Genomic DNA, 20,684 nt, shown 5'->3' on the forward strand with positions numbered 1-20,684 from the left:
CGTTTTGCAGTCCCGAAAACTAGTTCTATTTTGATTGATGCATGCTTGCGTTTGTATACTATAATTCGTAATATTTTCTTCCTACAATCCAGATTTAGCGAAAAGTGCGCATTTAATAGTATTCTTAAAGAAAGACATGTCAATTTTTCACAGAAAACGAAAATAATAACATATATCAAGTTCTAATTCATTTTTAAATAAACGTTTTGCGACTTGAGCCCCAGACTCAAATGAAAAAATATGTGCAAAGTTATGTGTTGCTCAGTTCAATATGCATATCACAATTTAAATTTGAGGATACTATAGATTGAAAAAAATTCGGTATAATCTGAAAGTTCACAATAAACAATAGCCTTTTTTGACATTGTAAAGTTAATTGACTTCAAATTTCACACGTTATATCTACTTTGTGCCAACTTTAATACATGTTTTTTTTATATAACATGGTAAAAAATATATCTGCTTGTGTATTTCAAAGATGTTAGATTAATGAAAAGGTATAAATTAAAATCTCTCTTTCTTTTATATGGCTTTTATACATTAATAAAAATAATATATATATATGTATGTATATGCACGATCTTTTTGATGAATTTGACATAACAGTAAATATTAACTTGTTCCATATACATAGGTATATATGTATATTATACATATATTTTATAATACATATATAATATTGTACAAATATACACACATTATATAAATATATATATATAATATGTGGATATATAGATATATATGTGAGTGTGTGTGTGTATGGAACAAGAGAACATAGTATATGATCATGCGATATGTACTTACTTTTACATACCGATGTACATAGTATCCACAGTATACTCGAGCGTTATATTATTTCATAAATTTGTAAACAAAAGAGACTGAAAAAAGCTTGTAAAAAAAGCTTTCAAATTCAACGAGTTAGCTGATACAAAAATCCTATTAATTAATATCTATGTATAATCTTTGTTCGAGACAAAAAAACTGACACGATGTCATATTTGCACTTAAAATTTGCACTTAAAATTTGTTAATATATGCAGATAATGGCGGCATCGTCCTACGTTATTTCAGAAAAGAAAGATAGATGCATATTAAAACTATGTAGGAAACCTTTATTCGTATTTTTCCGTTTTTCTAGCTATACTATTAATTAATATACTTTTGCTGACAAAAATTAAATTTGCGTTTCACTAGGAGAGTCCGTTAAGCAATCTCACACGTAACTGCACGCGACGCGCACTTTGTTATCACGGAGGAAATGTTTCAATCGAAAGAGAATTAAGCACGTGGAAAGGCTTCTTGGGATTCTAAACGCGAAGTACATGTGTAACAAGATTAATACACATACAGAATACGTGTATTAATCTTGTGACTTTACTGAAAACTAATTTATGCATTCTCGTATATAACTTTAAGATCATATATATGGCGTTCATACATCGCGTTAATTCCTCACGAAAAACATTTACATCCATTTATTGATATTTGGATCTTATAAAACCGGGATTCTTACGTATTTCTAAAATTTAACGAACCATTTGCTCGTATCATTTAACGTAAAAATATAAATTGCGCGGGACTAAAATGCTATTTTATATAGATCTAAGCTTTAAAAATGCTTCATAAATGCGCAATGTCTGCCACCCTCTTTTTTTCTTTGCCAAAACCGTTTACAGAATCTCCCCCTTTCCATTCACCATCTTACTGTTCACACATCAAGTATCTTCTTTCAATTACCATCGCATAGTTACATTGAGAAGGATAACAAAGCAACGATACACGGCGAACTTAGTATCTTATCTCGATTTATTCAATACGTATTTTCTTATAAAGTGATGTCCTACTAAATAAAAGTAAATGAAAAAAAACCAAACGTAATAGTTAATATGTTCATTAAAATTCTTCTTCTCGTTAAGGCAACTAATTTTTTAGTCTCATTTTACATGTCTAGAGTATATATTTATATATTTATATATTTTATATTTGTATATTTATAAAGTATATGTAAAACACTAATAAACGGTTACCTTTATTTTCTTGTTACAAGCCTTATAGTAATTAGAATATAGTGTGTGTATATATATATATATATATATCTTTGTATATTTCTATTCTTGTAATAAAATTGATTATTATTTTTGAATCTAGAGATAATAAATATATATCTAACGTGTATTGTTAGTACATGATAAGTGCGTGCAGAGGGTGGCAGCAGGGTGCGCATTTGGGAGTGCTATTGTTTCAAGGACTCTCCAGTCCCTCATCTTTATACCGTCTCACATGGTGACATTCAACTGTATTGCTTTAGCGTCCACGGAACATGCTTGTTGTTGTTGCGTCTGTTGCTGTTGTTGCTGCTGCTGTTGCTGCTGCTGCTGTTGCTGCTGCTGCTGCTGCTGTACTTGCTGTTGCACTTGTTGCTGTACTTGCTGCTGTATTGCCTGTAGTTGAATTGTTTTCGTATCAACGGTACACGCCTGTTGTTGTTGCTGTGGTTGCTGCTGTACTTGCTGTTGCACCTGTTGCTGCTGCTGAACTTGCTGTTGCTGCTGCTGTTGCGCTTGCTGAGCCGCAGCTTGAGCGGCTTGTCTTTGTTGTTGTCTAAGTATACTTGGTGGCGGATCCATATGCTGACGTTGATGTAATAACAAATGATTCTTCTGGAAGAAGGCCTTGCCGCATTTGTCGCATACGTGTGATCGTATGTGGCAACTGCCGTCTGTGTGACGTCGTTGATGCTGCGACAAGCCGTGTTTTTGTGCGAAACCGCGACCGCAATCAGGACAAATATGTGGCTTAGGTTTTGGTCCTGCACCCACTGGTGGCGACGTTTGCGTCGCGCCATGCATATGACTGACACCAGGTGTCCCTATCGGTCCGTTCATCTAAAAATACATTATTTATAACTTTACATTTATATTGTTAAATATATTTCACATTTTGAGCACATATTGTTACATTTATTCGATACTGAAATGTCTTTCAACATATCTTACTGAATTGGAATAAAAATCGAGTGATCGTTACCTGATGTGTTCCTGGAGTGTTTGGGGTAAGAAAATGTGCTGGAGTTTGCTGAAAGGCGGCTGCTAATCCACAAAGGTCCGTTACCAGTGTTCGATCACCAGTATGTAACCTCTGATGCAAATTCAGAGCTTCTCGATTCGGGAACTCCAACCCACATTCCCTGAAATGATAATTATCCATTAAGAAACGTTCATTTACTAGTAAGAGAGTTGGGTGTATCCCTTATAATAATATTGGTAATACAATTTGTATCTTTTCCTTCCATTCAAAGTGCAATCATACCATCAAGAGTAAAGTTTACGATTTTTGTCAAACTCTCAAATAAATTTACAAAGATTTTTTTTATCTTTGTAAGCAATACCGATGCACATTAAATCGTGTTTACATGTACGAAATTTGTTTTCTAATAAGTTTTACTTTTCCTCGATACAAAGGAACCGTAACCCAAGCAGCCAAGCCTGTAGAGAACAGATTTCAGGAAACTCTGTCTCCAAATTATGTCGAAAGACTACAGATGTGATACAGGCTCTGATATGTCACATGATGTCGGCAGAACATCAATAGAAATATAACATAACAAAGCTTGATAACATGTTTAGACAGCAGATTGGTGGCAGAAATCGAGCAGATCCTGCTCACGCAACATTGGCAACAGATTGCGGCAGAACCCGAGCAGAATCTGCTGACATAGTTGTGTCAAGTTGCTGACAAGTTTGTCGGCAGATTGGTAACAAAACGGAACAAACTTTGTCGTTTAGTAGCGTAACGTTCCCGCTAGATGGACACACGGCATGACACTTTTTCTCTCTCTCTCGTAAGAGCAGCATTATAAATTAACACATCCACGTGAGATCATTCGGTCACCTTTTTTAAGTGCTGAAATGAGCTTTCTTGCACTCTTGTCTACAAGTGTGTAGAAATCTTTAAGGACTTATATACTTACTTATTTAAACGCATCTTTGTAATGAACGAAACAAAAACGGTGAAAAATGTAAATTAAAGGGCAGATCCTGCTCAATTTCTGCTGCCAATCTCCGATCAAGCTGCGCCACTCGGAAGGATCCGAGCAGGAGCTCAGTTTTTGCCACCAATCTGCCATCAAACTGCACTGCGCAGATCCTGCTCGGTTTCTGCGGACAATCTGCTGTCCGTGCATATCAGCAAACTCTGGCGGCAGAACACAAGCTGAATAAGGACATAGATAATGTCAATCTGCTAGAATGTTTTGATGAAATCTGTCGCCAGTCTGTCTACAATCTGCTATCATTTTGCTTACGGGGAAAGAAAGAAAAAGTTGATTCCATTCGCACGTCACAATGTGTTTATCAACCAATGTTGTGACATATAGAGTGGTGAGCGTGGCGCAGAGAGATATTTGCTACTTGGTAAATAAACGAACAAAAAGATGAAAGTTGAAGTTGAGCCAAGACTACGACTTTTTGTTAGAACGCCCCCTCTCGGATGAAAGTGGCAACAACCGCCGAGAGAATCCTAAACCACATACACGTCCCGTTGGGGGTTGAGCAGAGTAGGTTGACAACCTACTCCCAGAAAAACAACTCCTCGGTACCTCAAAGGAGGCCTCGGATTGGAAGCAAAGACTTGGAGGAGACCCGAGTCCGACTTGGACCGTTTGGCATATTGGACAGATAGATAATTTGTTTCGGTCTCATAATCAGTTTTGTGCACTTGATCGTGCGGTCACAGACTGTTTCTGTGATTTCTGAATTATGACTGAATTGATAAAATTTCGGAAATAACGACACTCAATGGATAGCCCTATTAAAAGTTGTACCGTATGGAGAATGAGTTGTTGAGACAAAGTTGCTAAATACTGTACGCGCAGCTACGTTGCGTACGCATAATCTTACCTGCATGTAAGGGACTTTTCATCGGTATTTGCATTATTGTTGTGAATCTTAGAATGAGCGACCAGGTCCGCTTTCCGAGGGAATGCTTCTCCGCAAACGGTACAAGCGAAGGGTGTCTCGCCCGTATGTAAACGCATATGAGCTAAAAGTGTTCTCTTCTGCAGAAACTCCTTTCCGCATACGGTACACGAGTGTGGAACTCTGCCGTGTAGCCGGCCGTGATTAACTAGCTCAAACTTCCTCTGAAATGTCGCACCGCAGTCGTGGCAAACGAATGGATGTAGGCTGCCGTGGAAGCGTGAATGCATCGTAAGGTGGTCCTTTTGCGAAAACGACTCCCCGCATTCCTCGCAAACGTAAGGTCTCTCCCCCGAGTGGAATTTACTGTGCGTCACCAGGTGACGTTTGAGCGGGAACGCTCTTCCGCACTCTTGGCAGACAAACGGCCGCTCCCGCGTATGCACGCGAGTATGCGTCACAAGATGATGCTTCAGCGTGAAAGATTTTTTACATTCGCGACATTGATACGGCCTCTCGGCGCTGTGCAGTAGCAGATGCGTATGGAGACAGTGTTTGTGCGCAAAACTCTTGCCGCAATGAACGCAAATATGCGGCCGTTCGCCAGTGTGTACTCTGGCGTGTGTGGTGAGATGATGCTTGAGTAGGAAGGACTTGCCGCATTCCGAGCAGGAATACGGTCGTTCTTTCGGTACTCGGACCTGACTTCCCATGTCCTGCTGCTGCTTGACCTTGGTCTCGATCTGCGTCGTGTTTACATGAGTGAGGACATGGCCGAAGTGAGCGGTATTGTCCGTCTGGCTGGTCGCGACGTTGTTGGTCGTACTGGTCTGATTGGACGCAGCGGCCGCTCTCTTCATCAAGATCTCATTGCACTCTTCTGCCGTGAGCTGCAACGGTCCGAGCGGTGTCATGAAGTGCTTGCTCATGGCGTGCTTGTCGGCTGTCGTAAAAACTAAGGTGTTTGAGAATAAGGAAGGCGGGGGCGTGGGATGCGCCGCATCGCAATTACAGCCCCCTTTGTCGCACGTCAGTGAAAATACGTCGTGATGCTTTTTAGTGCGAACGTGAGTGCCATGGGTAGTTTGATTATGCGCTCCGCCGGTATGGCCATGATGCGTCGTCGGTGTCTGCTGACAACTTTCGTTCATCACAAACATCGGACGACGGTGAGTGGTGGCGGTAACCTTGGTCGGCTTGATGTCGACCGGTATCTTCTGACTGGAGCCTTGATCCTGGTTATTGTTAACGGCGTAACTGATGTTGGTCGCGAGGTCGCTCTGGGCGTTCTCCCGGGTCTCCGTCCCTGGCCCGCCGAAGGACCAAGCGTAGGACCCGAATCCCGTGCCCGCATTCCCAGGAGTGGTACACATAGTCGTGAGGGTGGCGATGGGTGGGTTAGTCTGGCTGGACGCGGCACTGGTGCGTTGCTGCTCCGTTGCTGCGTTTGTCAATGCATTGTCCGCGCCAGCCCTCTCCACTATAACAAACTGATCCGTGGGAAAGATTTTGAGAGGCTCCAAATAAACGTACCCGTCACGCTCCAGTATCTCGGCCTTGCTGGACAAATCTGCGGACGAAACCTGTCATATCTGGATGCCGCGACAACGGCCGTCGAACGGGACGCTACGCGCGAGCTCGACGCATGCGGTGTCCTCCAAGCCCGGCTTTATCGGGAGCTCTGTTCGGGCAGCACGCGGAGCGGAGGGTGCTGCAAACAAGGGAATCTATGGTGAAACGATTTCACCGCAGCGACGAGAGCCGTGCACCCGAGGCGCTCACGCCGTTCCCGGGGTTCCCGGGGTTCGCGATGCGCGATGCGCGGGCCCCGAGACACGAGAGCTGAGCTTCCGTACGTCGGAGATATCAGGACGAGGCGGCCGTTTTTCCTAAGGCCCGAGTCGAGCAGTCGCTTTCGTATCGTTGCCGCGCCACTCTACACCAATAGAAAAAAGCACGCCGCACCACTCTTCTATGTGTTGGAGACCATAAGTGATTTCCTCGTTTCGGTCTTTCGAGCCCGCGGCGTCCACGGGTCTTGGAAAGACAACCTCCACCTACCTCCCGCGCCGCTCCCACACTCTCACTCGTGCTCCGCGCACTTTTCCCGTGCTTCGCACTCACGGGGCCACGTTTTGACTTGGACGCACGCACGGCCGACGGTCATTAATTTTACATAATTGCATATTTTATTGTCCATACAAACTAGCCTCACATATCGGCCATTTTATTTGTAAACTACCAAAAAACAATGTTGCCAATATGTACGCGCGATTTTGGAGGGAGCGGAGGCGCCGATAGCGTCGCCGGAGCGCTTCCGTGATGGCAGCACTTTTCCTTGTTTGCCGACGGCGCGTCGCGCGTCGCGCGCGCGCCGCGCACGGCGCCGCACACCGCACCGCGGCAACCACGCGCACTTTTTCCGCCATATTCAACAGCCGCCGAGGCCCGCCGCCGCGACCCTCTTCGCCGCCCTTTACCGTCCTTCCAAGCCCTTATCGCTCCATCTGTCTCTAACAGTTTTCCTACGCCGATACCTTTCGCACGTATCAACTAATCAATGTCTCCAAATATCCCGACCATTTCCTCTCCTTCCATCTTTCAAATAGCTACACTAATATGGCTGCCTTCTCACTCTTTTGTTACTCACCGAATATTAAATAAGGATTAAGTGATACACGGGGACACTCGGGTGATGTTTCCGAACGCAGCCTATACAGGGTGTTATGTAATTACTCGCCTCACCTCTTGCAATAGTACTTCAATTTTTATAAATATTTCTGTATACATGAAAACTCCAAAGAGATGTGCACACAAATGTTTATATACCAAAGTTGGAGTACTATTGCAACAGCATATTCGTGACGCCAAATCAAGTCAAAAGGTCCTGTATCATTTTCCTCACATGATGATTATTGAAAAAGTTGCCAAGTTGTTTAAATATTGCAAAAAGTATTAGACAAATAAGAAAAATGTTTCAGACAAAAGTTGTTCCAATTAATTAATAGAAAAAGACGATATAATAAAAATGCAGGTTTTTATTTAAAAAATTCAAGATTACCTTCATGTAACCTTCAAACGACTATCCAAAGTCAAACCAATGATCCCACCTTATGTCCCCCTTGAAACCATATAACTTTTGTCTGAAACATTTGTTTCTAAAATGCATAGTTTTTGAAAAACGTAGGGGTTTGCATACCTTTTTTCCTCACCCTGTATATGTAGTTTTCAACATAGACAGTAAGACTAGACTGCGCGTTCCCTACCTCTCCCGCGTTGAGAACATGTACAAACTTTAGGAAAAGATAGCTGACAGTTGAGTGGTCGCCTCAGCTTTGTCTAATAAATAGTGGGGCTAACAAAAGAGCAAGGGAAAGGACAGAGGGCGAGCGCTCGAAGTATGTTGTCTCTTTCTAAAGTTTGCGCACTGCCTCAGCCAAGCGCGCAGTCTATATGTTATACGTCTATGGTTTCCAATGGATTTAAATCAATTCGAAAGTAAGAGGGTCCTCGATCATTGTGCACGTTGACACTGTTCGGTAATGCAATAAAAGCAATGATATAACCGTGGCAGCAGGGTCTGAGCGGGACTCGCTGATCAATGGGCGATTCAATATCGAGCGGTGATCAATAGGCGTCAGCGATTACGCCGATCGTTTTCGTCATTTACGGCCGGTGTGTGGCGAGTTATGAGACATAGCGGTCTCTCTAGCTAGGTGATACGAGGACAGAAACAGCTCCATCGGACGGCTGGTCATCGCCGGCGCTGGTAGCGCGAACTCAGCAACTGATAAGCAAGCCGGCTCGTTAATGGTCCGGCATCATAGCCTGGCAAAAAGCCAATATATGCCGTTAGAATGAGGGAGTCTTACGTTCATTCTCCTGTATTCCAGCCTCCACCTTTGTGGAGCCGCGTTTGTGTATCGTAAATATATGTTAAATTATCTCGCGCAGTTGACGTATGACTCATATCTCGCCGCTTAAAAGCCGTCATACTTCAAACAATGCACACAATACCTGGTGAACGATTTTCTCACAATTGTTCATTATTTTTATGTAAATGTCACAATTTTTTGATATTTTTTAAATAATTATATTTTTTTTAGAAAATTTTCAAATTTTTTTATACAAATTGGTACACTTTGCAAAAATGCCGAGAAAGTTTATATATTTTTTAGATTTTTTACGTGTATGAATCCTGAAAGATTCCAAGATTGCTCTATAATTTCAGACGCAATCTCATAAGATTAAAAAAGAATTGTTTAAAGTTTTTCCGAAATTATAGAATAAGAAATCTTAGAAATGGAATATTTCAGAACACGCATATCTGAAAAATGTAGGAAAAAGAAGCGGACTTTCTCAGTATTTCTAAAAAGTGTAGCAATCCGTGTAACGATTGTAATGCGGTGTAAAGAGTCAACAACTTTATCGTTAATCATCATTAATCGTACACAGCTTTCTCAACATCTGGAAATCGACGCGCTAATCAGACAACCGTTTGTCTTCGTCAGGTGAGGTTTTTTTTTCTTCTAACTCATCTAACTTTTATACAACGACGACACTGTTTCTGAGGCTCGGTTAATAATTATTCCAATTGTTTCTGCGACAGCGTCACGAGATGGAGAATCGCGTGGACAGCAGCCATTTCCGACGGAGCGAAAAATGTATAGCCGCTTAAAGCAAAGTGCGACGGCAGATGCGTTATTTATGTAGCGGTTCGCTAAGTACGTTTCGTTGTGTGATAGCTTCGATTCTGACGATCGGGGGTTACGGATCGCCGACGAGGGGTGGTGTATCCTCTGTATTCTCTCTTTTTACAAGGAAGAGCCGGCGCGGAGAAGCGGGGAGTGGAGGACCCGAATCCTGAGGCAGTGGACCGTGAATGCGATACCAGCTTCACGTAGTGCGTCGGTGTGGGAGGGGCAGAGGGGCGAGGGGCAGGGGGGGAGGAGGGGGGGAGGGGGAGAGGTGCCGTCAAACAACCGTTCGTCGATCGTCCCTTCTCGGTACAGCCATACTCATCCCTGGCTTCGTCCTCCTCGCGTCAGCAGCAGGGGGTGATTTGTACGTATCAATTATGTCTTCCCGCTAGCAAGGGACCATCGATGGCGTCGCTATCTCTCTCCTATATCGCGATCCGATGATCCAATGATTTTCACGTGCGGATTTTAAGCGTTCGTCGAACGTTGCGCGGAATATAAATTACAATCGATCCCAGCCGCGATACTCTTTGTTAAACGTCACGACACTCTGTCATTCCAATTTCACGTATAAGGTAAACGACGATGGAGAAATGTACGATATTTCAGGTACGAGTTACTTGGAAATATTGAATTGGAGATTAAATTTCTCCGGAGGGGAAACCGCGCGTGTATCTAAAGCGAAAAAAACTTGAATAATTATAGCGCAATCTTAAATTATATAAATAAATTTGAGTTATTACACGGAGGAAGATTTCTAAATATAAATTTCCGAATTCATTTGTAACACATTATCGGTCTATTTATTACCTTCATAAAATATGATAATTGTTTTTAGGGCGATAGAGAGGAAACTGGCCGGCATTCTTTTCCCTTAAATAAAAGATGATTACCTAATGAGGGTCATCGATGGTCTCTGGAAAATGGGCTCCAATCGTGGACAAGGTCTACACACAGGGTGTCTCAACATTACCGTGAGTCTCCTTTGTTACGAAGAATCTACTAAGAATATACATTTCACTATTTAAGACGCAATACGGTGTACTTTTGTTTTTAAAATATTTAATATTGTCGAATTTAATATAAGACAAAAATGCTCAAACTCATCATCCAATACATTCCAATACGCGTATACATTCTGACAGGTGCGAAAAGAGGATTAGTCGCAAAAGAGAGAAGGAAAAAGTACATAGGAATTAATCATATATTTCTCTAAATATGTTTTCCGTTTAAACATCAATACACATTAAGGGCCTGCACGAAAGCCGCGTTATAGGCACGATTGAAATCGCATTACGATTATATTACTCCCAGGAGTAATCCGGCGGCATACACGCACCGTGCTGTTCGTTTGAAAATCTACTTCGCCTAGGGGACCGCTCGCCATCGGAGACGCTTTTTCTATTCTCGAGAGAGAACGCGACACTGGGCTCCTTTGATCTGGCGAACGGAGCAACTTTCAAGCTTTCGCAAGTGACGCAGATGGTTATGATAATAATAATAATTCGATCTTCAGTCTCCGGTGGTCCCGGCTTCTTGGCGCGAGCGCGCGCCTGCATACCAACGCGCACACTTGCCAGAGTTTATACCAACTCACGCGTACAACGTCCACGTCTACGTGAAGCTGACGACTCTCAGGGTCGATTGTGGACAATACGAGTGGATGGAGTAGCTTCGAAATCGATCGAGAATTAATCCGGCGCTATCGCGTCTTGCAACTGTTGTCCCATTGTCTCATCGCGAACTAAAATGAAAGGGCGGAAGGGAGAGAGAGATGCGGATAAATTGCTGGAGCAAGACGCTCGAGCTTTCCCTCTTCTTTCCCTCATTCATCCGGCGTTTCTTCGAAAATCTTAACGCCTATCCCTCGTTTACTGTCTCTATAGGTTCCGCGGACTTTCGAGTTTCATTTAGCGGTCGCCAAGCTCCTCTCGATCGTTACGCTCGTCTGTGGAAAGCTCAGAGTCAAAATCGAAATTTTGTGCCCGCTTTTAAGCGAGCAATAATTAAAGAAATTATCGCGCACCATTTTGTAGCAATTGCATCGCGGCTTCCGTAGGGTTAACCGCATCTATCGCTTACAGCACATCGTTCAACGCAAAACCGGGGACCACGTCCCTCTCCGCTCGCCTCTCTTTCTCTAACGCCTCGACCACTTGCGGTTTTAACTACTTTCGACGATCCCTCCCCGGCCTCGGCGCCGCGAGTGCCGAGTGTGGCGAGAATTATGTAATTATTGCGCGGTAATTGTCGCGAAAAATGACGGCTGCCTGAATGCCTTAAGTGTCGCGAGGAAAGCAGCCCGAAAAGGGGGTCAACTCTACGACTCGCCCCGTCGAGATTCCTCTGCGAGGGTGTAGGTCGAATCGAACCCCCGCCAATGTGCATTATTAAATTAACTTGTTAACAGTCGTCCCTGACAAGTTTCAAAGGCGAGAGAATTTTTATTTGCAAAGACAGATTAAGATAATTCAGTCGTTGCAGCTTTCTAAGTTTTGTACTCGCTAAAAGTCTACCACTGAAAATTGCAGTGGTATTTAGTTGCCACGTGTAGTCTTTAGCTACATTTACTGAAATTGTCAAAACAATCAAAGCTATATCAATGTCTCGAATTTAGGGGGTTGGCGGGTTATCTGAATTGCAAAAACGTCTCAATAAAATATCTTGCCGCCGGGAAGACGATGATGTATAAAAGTGATATACATATATTGGATGTTCCAGACCAATTGCATTTCCTTTCAATCGCGGACTGGTACTACCTAGCTCACCGCCAGATTCGTAACGGTGATTAGCAACGAAGCGTTCAAACGCTTTCGACGCTACTGTCCGACAGAAGGCCGAGGGAAGGTCTTCGGCGTTTGATACTAGGACAACGGGGATAAGTTTGGTCCAGCTTGCTTTAGCATCCTCGGGATCGTGCATATAAAGACGGCAACTCGTTCGCGAACCCTCGAGAGCAGGGACAATCGCGTACGGCAGGAATTACCTCCTCACTCACGGACCCTCATCTCGCCCTTCGCTTCGCCTTCTCGCCTTTTGCCTCGCCGTAGTCCTTTTCTTCTGTTATATACCTCCTTTCGAGTGGTACACTAGGCGACATATATACGCTTACACCTGAGATTAGACTTTCGGCTCGAACGCTCGTATTTAGAGCGTGCGTCATTAATTGTCGAGTAAAATATCTATTTTTGTTCTACGTTGACTCGATATGTAACCTTTTAACTATGCTGAACCTTTCATATCAAACGCAATTGTTTTCAATTGTCAGATGCAGCTTTAAAATTATAACGAACGATCTGGATGCGATTCGATCTAAGAGCGTCTAACTTTCGACACGGAAATATACACGACGCCCAGTGTACTCTTTCTCACGCTATAGACCGCCCGCACCTTTTTCGCCCTCCAATGGCGTTGGAGTCATAACTACAAGGGCTACAATGGACGGAAAACCGTCGCCGCCTTTTCTCTGCCACTTTGTCGTTCCGCCAAATGATTTTGACCGCCGCGATTTCACGCGCGTAAAGTCGTCGAGGGGATTCACAAAAGTAAAATTCATCTTCTTGACCACCGCGGGACATCTTACATTTGCCGGTGTTACGTCGCGCCAGCTCTTAAAGATTATTCCTTTCAAAGACTAACTAGAAATTGATTTCCTTTGCTTTGCAACTATTTGTTGTCTTCTTAATTTCTGGTACACATCTGGAATAGATTATTGTTATTTTATCCACCATTGTACGTTTTTTGTACATAAAAATTATAATTTTTAACAATACTAAAGCTTTGTAGTCGACATTAACCAGCCAATGTTTTAAGTTACAGAAAATTTATTGCGAAAAATATTACTTCAGCCAAGGTTTGAACCTGGACTTCCCTATTCTCTAGGCGGGCGTCTCACCAATTCGACCAGTGAGGCTTGTATATATATGTATAATATTTAACCAGAAAATGAAAAACCGGGCCTTAATTATGAAATAATGTATTCTAAGGTTATCTATAACAAAAGGTAAAACAAAATGCCATTTGTACTAAGGTTTGCAGACACGCGTAACAACGCGAAGAACAATACGCACGACCGCAGGAACGGAAGTTAATCGCAAGTTTCGCACGAAAAATGACCTTTAGTCTCATACGAGACGATATTTCACGAAACTCGCGGTCAATGATAACCACGTTTGTCACATGGTTTTGCATAATTTATTATTGTCGAGCGATTCACCGACGTGCTAACGCCGTTTTATATCATAATAATGAAAGAGAAGTGAAGAACTCGGGTAAAACAAGTAACTTGGTAAATAGAGCGTGTCTCTATACACTCACATACCTCATACTTTATATCAGTGTAGAATTTAAAGTTACTGGTAATTTTAGCAAGAATCTAATCATCTGGCATCGCGTTTCCCTTGATAGAAATAAGATCGAACGTCACCCTTTTTTTCACCGCCATTAAACATAAGTTCGCGATGAAATTTTTCTTCAAGTTTATTTAAACTTAGATCGGTAGCTTCGTCATTTACTATTAATGCCGGAAGTTGATGAAACTAATTGTTATTGAAAATGAGGAAAAAATATTGAATATTAAAAATCGCTCATAGATAAAGTACTGTCGACACTTGTGGTGGAGATTGAAAGGATCCGAGAGGATTGAAGCGAACATGTACGAAATTAAGCGACGAATTTTGAAGTCACCTTGTATAATCCGATTACACGCGTGTTTCGCGATAAGCGTGCGGAAGGTCGCGACCGATATCAGCATATTATGTCATCGCGCGCGCGGGCTTTTTTGCAATTGGCCGCGCACGGTTACGTCGAAAATCTCGAATATCGATGACCGCAAGGTGCAGTGACGCGCGGTGATGGATGCATCAGCGGGACCAAAGCACCGGCATTTACCACAGTCGTTCGAAGGCTGAAAGAAATCGACGACGGCTCCGCAGCCTGGGCCACGCCGAAGGGAAAAGAGAGAAATTGGCGAGTAAGACGGAAAGAAAGAGCAAGACCGCGCGGAGATTAGATCCCGCGGGATGAGTAGGTGGGATTGGATTTGGCAGGCGCGCGGCTCGTTGGCGGTGGATGCCGGTGATGCGAAGGAGTAGGACAAGAAGAAGGGGGTGGAGTTTGGTTGGTGTCCGAACGGCGGAGAGGCTACCGAAGGGAAACTCGGAGTAGGGTAGACTATTGGAAGTGCACACGTAGTAGAGCAGGACGGGGGAAGAGCGGGCAAGAGACGAGATAGAGAGAGAGAGGAGGCCGTAAGTGACAGAACGGTGGTGGTATAGGTGAACTGCTGGACAACCGAACCACCCGAACTGTACTCTGTACTCGGCGGTATTTAAGGGAGAGCCGCGAGCGTAGCGCGCCAGTTGTTGGTACGGTCGGTTGGTGGTTGGCTTTCGCGGACTGACACTCGCTGGATCGTCACGTCGCGTGGCGCCGAGTGCAGTTACGCGAATAAAAACAATATATACATACATAAACTCTCAATAAGCAATCTCGACATATTTTATAAAAAATAATCTTAAGAAAGCTTCATCGAAGAGATCGCTCAGTGATGCTTAAGGTGAACCAGACGACCACGTGCACCATTTATTTTCGTCGATTCTTCCGTCGGATTATCACGATATAATTAAATATCTTCTCTTTCATGGTAATAAAACACGATCGTAAATACACAAGTATAAAGTTAAGTGAATATATGAGGGACTACGAAGTTTCTCTTCAGACCGGCGACAGCGTTATGTGAAAATATACATATGGCATTATTTGGACTCTTCGTGCTCGAAGATCGAACCAATTTGATATTTTTGAGTCTCGGATGGTACGGATGAGTGTATCAAAAAGGTATGTGCACGTTTGTCGTTCATTTCACGTGACTTTGAAAAAGAAAGCGATAACTATTTTTTTAATGATTTCAATTTTTAACTTTTAATTTTAACTTATCAGTATCTAAGAATGATAATAATAATAGCCAAATAATAAGAAAATATAAAGGAATCTAAGTATAGAAATTTAGGTATAAGATGGATGATTACTCTGAACTCGCGATACCAAAAATAAAGATAAGTAAAAAGTGTAAGATAAACAAGATGACGTGATGTTTTCGTGATAGTATTTCCACGAATAGCGTGAGAAGTCGTGTACAGCGCGTTAATGTAAATATACATTCACGCCAGTAAATATTGTTGCATTTACATTTTTCATTTTCTGTAACACACGTCTGTTAACTGCGCATTTACTAAAATAGTTCCAACTGTTATTTTACAAGTGACGAGAAAAAATATCGACAACGACCGATTAACGAAACAGGATATTTGAATAATTCTTTTTAAATTGAAAAAAAAATAATAGAGATGTAATTTGTATAAGCGAATACAACTAAAGAAGAATTTTTTCATATTTGTTACACATTTTCATAGTTTAATTGTTTAAAGACATTGTGTGCTTTTTTATTTTACTTAAAATGTTACGTTTCTGTTTCTTACGTCTTATTTTCTGTCACATAAATTATCCTTTTAAAATTTGTTCTTATCGCTTGTTCTTATCCTTCACGTCCAGTAGAATTAATTAAGTACTCTGTTTTTATCGGGTCACCTAGTACATCCCGACCAAGAATTTTTAAGCAAGATTAGGCAATAGGCCTACGGCACGTTACACGCGTAAAGATGTCTGGTGATTTATTTTATGTTATGGCTCTTGGATTTAATTGCCGTAATAATTTCTAAAATTATCATGTAAATTTGGTTTTGGTAATAAGCGATGTAATTTAGAATCCTCGAAAATGTGATATTATAAATCATTAATATTTATGAACAATGAATAGTGCTATTCATTCCATATAAAAAATTCTTTTGTACAAGATGTAGGGGAAGAACATTGAAATATTCAGCAGAATTACACAAAATATCCGTATAATTATTTTGAGACGGGAACTGTGGACGACAGTCTTTTTCGCGTCGGGGAGTGCCTTGCAAATTCAAGTTCGTTGTACCTTTATTCTGGATTTTGCTTATTAAAGAAAAATTTCAATGTTGTTCTGACTCTACGCTTGCACACATAAGTTGGAGACACGTTACAAAAGTCTGACGACTTTTTGGAATAGGTACCCGATGCTACTGCTGCTGGCATTGGGGTTGATTTTCACGCAATCGTCCGTTGGAGCTTTAGCACGAGCAGGTACATATTTTGCACGCTCGAATGTTTCGTCCGAACTCACCGGGACGTCTTCCAGTCACAGTATTTCGGTCATCAGGATCTTGTCCGATGGACGAGTGGAACGGTTCATCCGGTGGCCCGGAGCCTGCGCCAAGGAGATCATTGTCAATTGGGGGTGGGCATAGCCGCATTTCTCTTTTCACATGTTAATACAATTGAAATAGTTAGACCGAGTCAGGCAGCTTTAGATACATTCCTATAACAAATTGCCCCATTGTGTTACATCGAGGTCTGAACTCGTCGATGTTGCTCCGCTTACACGCTTTCTTTCGTGAAACATGGGTCGAGTGTTTTCATAGTAACAAAGGCCAGCGTGTAGTAACCTGTGCTCTATCCTCTTTCCTGAAATAACATTTTCTCGGATACAGGCAAATCTCTTCTTCCTATCCCACCCAACGTCCCGCCCGTATGTAGATAGTCGGGAGGATTGAAGCGGCAACTCGGTTGGCAAGCACACGAAAACAATGCCGCCTTTCACTATTGCCAATATACGTGGAAGCTTGACTGTTATGTGTACATTTAGCGTCGGTTAGGTCTTTCAAATGCCACCCATCGCTCCGAAGAACGCTGATACAGTCTAATGAAAACGGTCTCTCTGTGAATCCTTGTCAGCCGTTAATAAGTTTCAATACAATTGTAACGCCGCGTTAACGCCTGCGGGAAGGATCGATGCTCAGGCGAATGAATCAATTTTATTTTTTCTCTATCGGATTTTTCAAACAAACAATTCTTTTTTTCGTATTAATGTTTGCATATATCTGCTAATATTTACAATACTGACAAATTTTTATCTTGCGTGACAATTCTATTTCCATAACAATTGTTAATAACCGTGTGAAAAATATACAGAAAGTATATTTAAAAACTATATATTCTTTTCTGAAATATATAATTGTTTGAAATAATAAGAAGTGGAGATGAAAGAAAGTATTATTGTTACATAAAGATGTCGAAAATTAATAATTAACGTGATCAATGACAAAAAGCACTATTTCGTTAAGATGCGTGAGAAAGAAAAGACGTACCTAAAGATATGCGTTCGTAAAAAACACATGAATATATAAACGAGAATTCGTTTAATTTTGTATAAAATATAATAACGATGACAAAACGGCGTATAAAGTGCAACAATATAATTGTTATTCCATTAGATTTGAAAGCCAAAAAAGGGGATACAATTTATCATGTTTATTCGTTGACAGTAACCACAAAGCCAACCAAGCTCTTAAGCCGAAAAGCGGCAAGTTAAGTAAGCAAGGATTAGGTTCTGCGACGAGCGGATGTCCTGGAACCTCTACGTAGGGATCGGATTGGCCCCTTTTGCGTTGGACCTAAACGTAGTTCGGTAGGTCGCCGTCCTGTTTTACTCTCCTAGATGGGACTCATCTGCTGATGCTCTCACGAGGATACCACGGAATACCACAACCACGAAGCGTCACTTTGCACTTAAACGCAGGACGAAAGCTCTTTTACCGTCGTGAAGAAAGTGCACGCCGCCCTGCTTTCCGTTCACCGTCCCCTCTTTTCGAATTTGCTCTTGCCGGCTGAATAATTTGCGGAGAAAATCCAATTTTGTTTTTTTTTCCTTCCTCGTATTGCGTTATGGAACGTCTACGATAAACATGTCGTAAAATTGCGCAGATCTATAGAGATATGACGTTGATACTATTATAAGACGGTAAATAAACGGGAAGTTTATCAAGGTTGATGTTTTTTGGTACAAATGTTACTTTCGATGATTGTTTGGCGAGAATTATTCCAATTTGTTTGAAATGAAATTTGAACATTTTCTTTCATCATTGTGACGCGTAGGATTGAACGGAAAATTCGATAGTAACAACGTTGCTCTTTCGATAGAAACACGGACGTGACGCTGCGGCAAGTCTGGCTTCGTAAGTCGAGCAGAAAGCTGCAATTGATATACGCCGGCGAAACGTTGACCGACTGCATTGACGAGAAGCTCGCGTGGTGGGACGACAGCGAGTGTTTGCCCAGCTCTCGCGGTGTCTATCGCTATCACGATGACGGTGACGAGGTGTCGATCGAGACGTTCCAACTGGACGGTAAGGGCATTTCGAGGACACCCCGTGACCTCTCTTGGCTGCTGTCGACATCGGAGCTTCGTCACCGGTGCGATCGCATGAGGATGCGAGTACGGAGCCAAGCCACGGCCCAGCGTCGACATAGGTGCGAGTACCATCCCTCGTACTCGCTACGTAAGCGAAGACGATAGGTGCACCGTAAAAAAGTGAGCTTCCTTTGTAACAGGAAATACGCAAAATCGACAAACGCGACAGCGAGTAATGGAAGGCAAAGTCGGAGTCGGAATCGGATTCGAAGGGAATTATTCATGATACCAGGGACGCAATGGTGCGGCCGTGGTGACCGTGCTACCAAGTATACCAATTTGGGCGGCTTCGGCATGGCTGACGCCTGCTGCCGAAAACACGACACATCTTGTCCATTTTACATACCGGCGTTCGAGACGCGTTACGGCGTTTTCAATTGGAGAATTTCGAGCATGATGCATTGCGCTTGCGACGAGCGGTTAGTAGTGAGATTATTAAATAACACCGTCTGAGAAGAAATGCTCGTGGGAGAATATCGAGTATGTTCGAGCAATCGTCACCGATTGATTTTTTCGAGAGTTCATCTTGAGAAAATGTTCATTGGACTTGTTTAATGCATGCATTGTAAACAGTGTGGTCGATATTCGATACAAGTTGTTTGGTGCACTGATGTTAATTAACAAATGTCGCGAAATTCATTATCGATGCAACAATTTCTACGCTTTTTTGTGCATGTTACAGATTTCGCACGTGTTTAAAAATGGCCGGGACTACGTCGGCGGATTTTATAGGCAAAATCTTCTTCGACGTACTCCAATCAAAGTGCTTTATTTTGAAACCGCAAAAGATATGCGTGAAACGGTCTTGGTGGGGTAAATGTCAGCATCATGAGTATCGAAAGCAGGCCTATGTACGAGATAATGTTCCTTACTAAGGGTGTACAGCATAAGAGATTATCGTAAAGAAATAAAAATGAAGTATTCTTCTTCCGGGGATGTCAATAGCAATTCTCAGGGATATCATATTTTGTCGAATACTTGTAATATGTCAAGAGACAAAGAAGAAAGCTCGAGTCGATTATTAAATCGAAAAATTATATCACCAAAGATACGATTGACAATACATCGTAATGTCTTCAATAGAGAATCGTTATATCAAGTCTGCCGATAGCTATGTCAAACATCTTGAATAATGATTTTAAAAGCTAATGCACAAAATCTTTCCAATTTACTTAATTAACTTCCAAAGACGTCTTGCTCATCCTCCAATAAGTGTGTATTTTATGTGATATAATATATTACAACATATATTTTACAAGAACAAGAATTTTCTATAATAGCGCACATTTGGCAACTGTTTATTTTTAAATTTAAATGAATTACTTGTTTCCTCTCATTTAAAAGTTTAATTGCAGAAAGTCGACATAGGTATCGGCGGTCCTTATATAGAGTTATATTAAACTTGTAGATAGAATTCGTTAACTTTTAAATATTATTAGCAAACTATTAACGAATTAGCTTTTGTTCATGAATTATGAAACTTTTACATAACATTCCAAAGATGTAAAAATATATAAATAAGAAAAGATAACAAACTGCGTATAAAATATAATATATATCAATATTTAGGATAGAGCTTAGAATTTTTGATGACAAATTATTATATATATTGTATGTATTTATATTAGTTTTAAGCTGTACAAGATAAATCTAGATTTGATTAAGATAAATAATCTTATTTCTATTCTATTCCCAATATATGTTTTCGTTCCGATACGATTCGACGCG

The 20,684-nt window shown here is 41.7% G+C and overlaps 2 protein-coding genes across 4 annotated transcripts; one reads left to right on the forward strand and one right to left on the reverse strand.

Annotated features, from left to right (window-relative positions):
- Window positions 1-1,090: 1,090 nt before the first annotated feature.
- LOC105563539 (zinc finger protein 2-like) lies at window positions 1,091-7,180 on the reverse strand. The gene is made up of 3 exons (XM_012015189.1): window positions 4,902-7,180; window positions 3,031-3,190; window positions 1,091-2,888 (listed from the first exon to the last, which is right to left on the reverse strand). The coding sequence occupies exons 1-3, from the start codon at window positions 6,290-6,292 to the stop codon at window positions 2,280-2,282; spliced, it is 2,160 nt and encodes a 719-aa protein (XP_011870579.1). The 5' UTR covers window positions 6,293-7,180; the 3' UTR covers window positions 1,091-2,279.
- Window positions 7,181-14,625: 7,445 nt separating this feature from the next.
- LOC105563540 lies at window positions 14,626-20,626 on the forward strand. Of its 3 annotated transcripts, XM_012015191.1 has the most exons (6): window positions 14,626-15,263; window positions 15,339-15,457; window positions 16,716-16,943; window positions 18,686-19,015; window positions 19,097-19,375; window positions 19,639-20,626. In XM_012015191.1, exons 2-6 carry the CDS (start codon window positions 15,432-15,434, stop codon window positions 19,829-19,831), a joined length of 1,056 nt encoding a protein of 351 aa, XP_011870581.1. In that variant the 5' UTR covers window positions 14,626-15,263; window positions 15,339-15,431; the 3' UTR covers window positions 19,832-20,626. The 3 variants fall into 3 exon arrangements, with proteins under 3 accessions (XP_011870581.1, XP_011870580.1, XP_011870582.1); XM_012015190.1 differs by having other exon boundaries at window positions 14,626-15,457; XM_012015192.1 differs by lacking the exon at window positions 16,716-16,943 and having other exon boundaries at window positions 14,631-15,457.
- Window positions 20,627-20,684: the final 58 nt, after the last annotated feature.

This window comes from Vollenhovia emeryi, unplaced genomic scaffold (assembly GCF_000949405.1).
Source record: "Vollenhovia emeryi isolate VEMERY1.0 unplaced genomic scaffold, V.emery_V1.0 DF939174.1, whole genome shotgun sequence".
NCBI lineage: Eukaryota > Metazoa > Arthropoda > Insecta > Hymenoptera > Formicidae > Vollenhovia > Vollenhovia emeryi.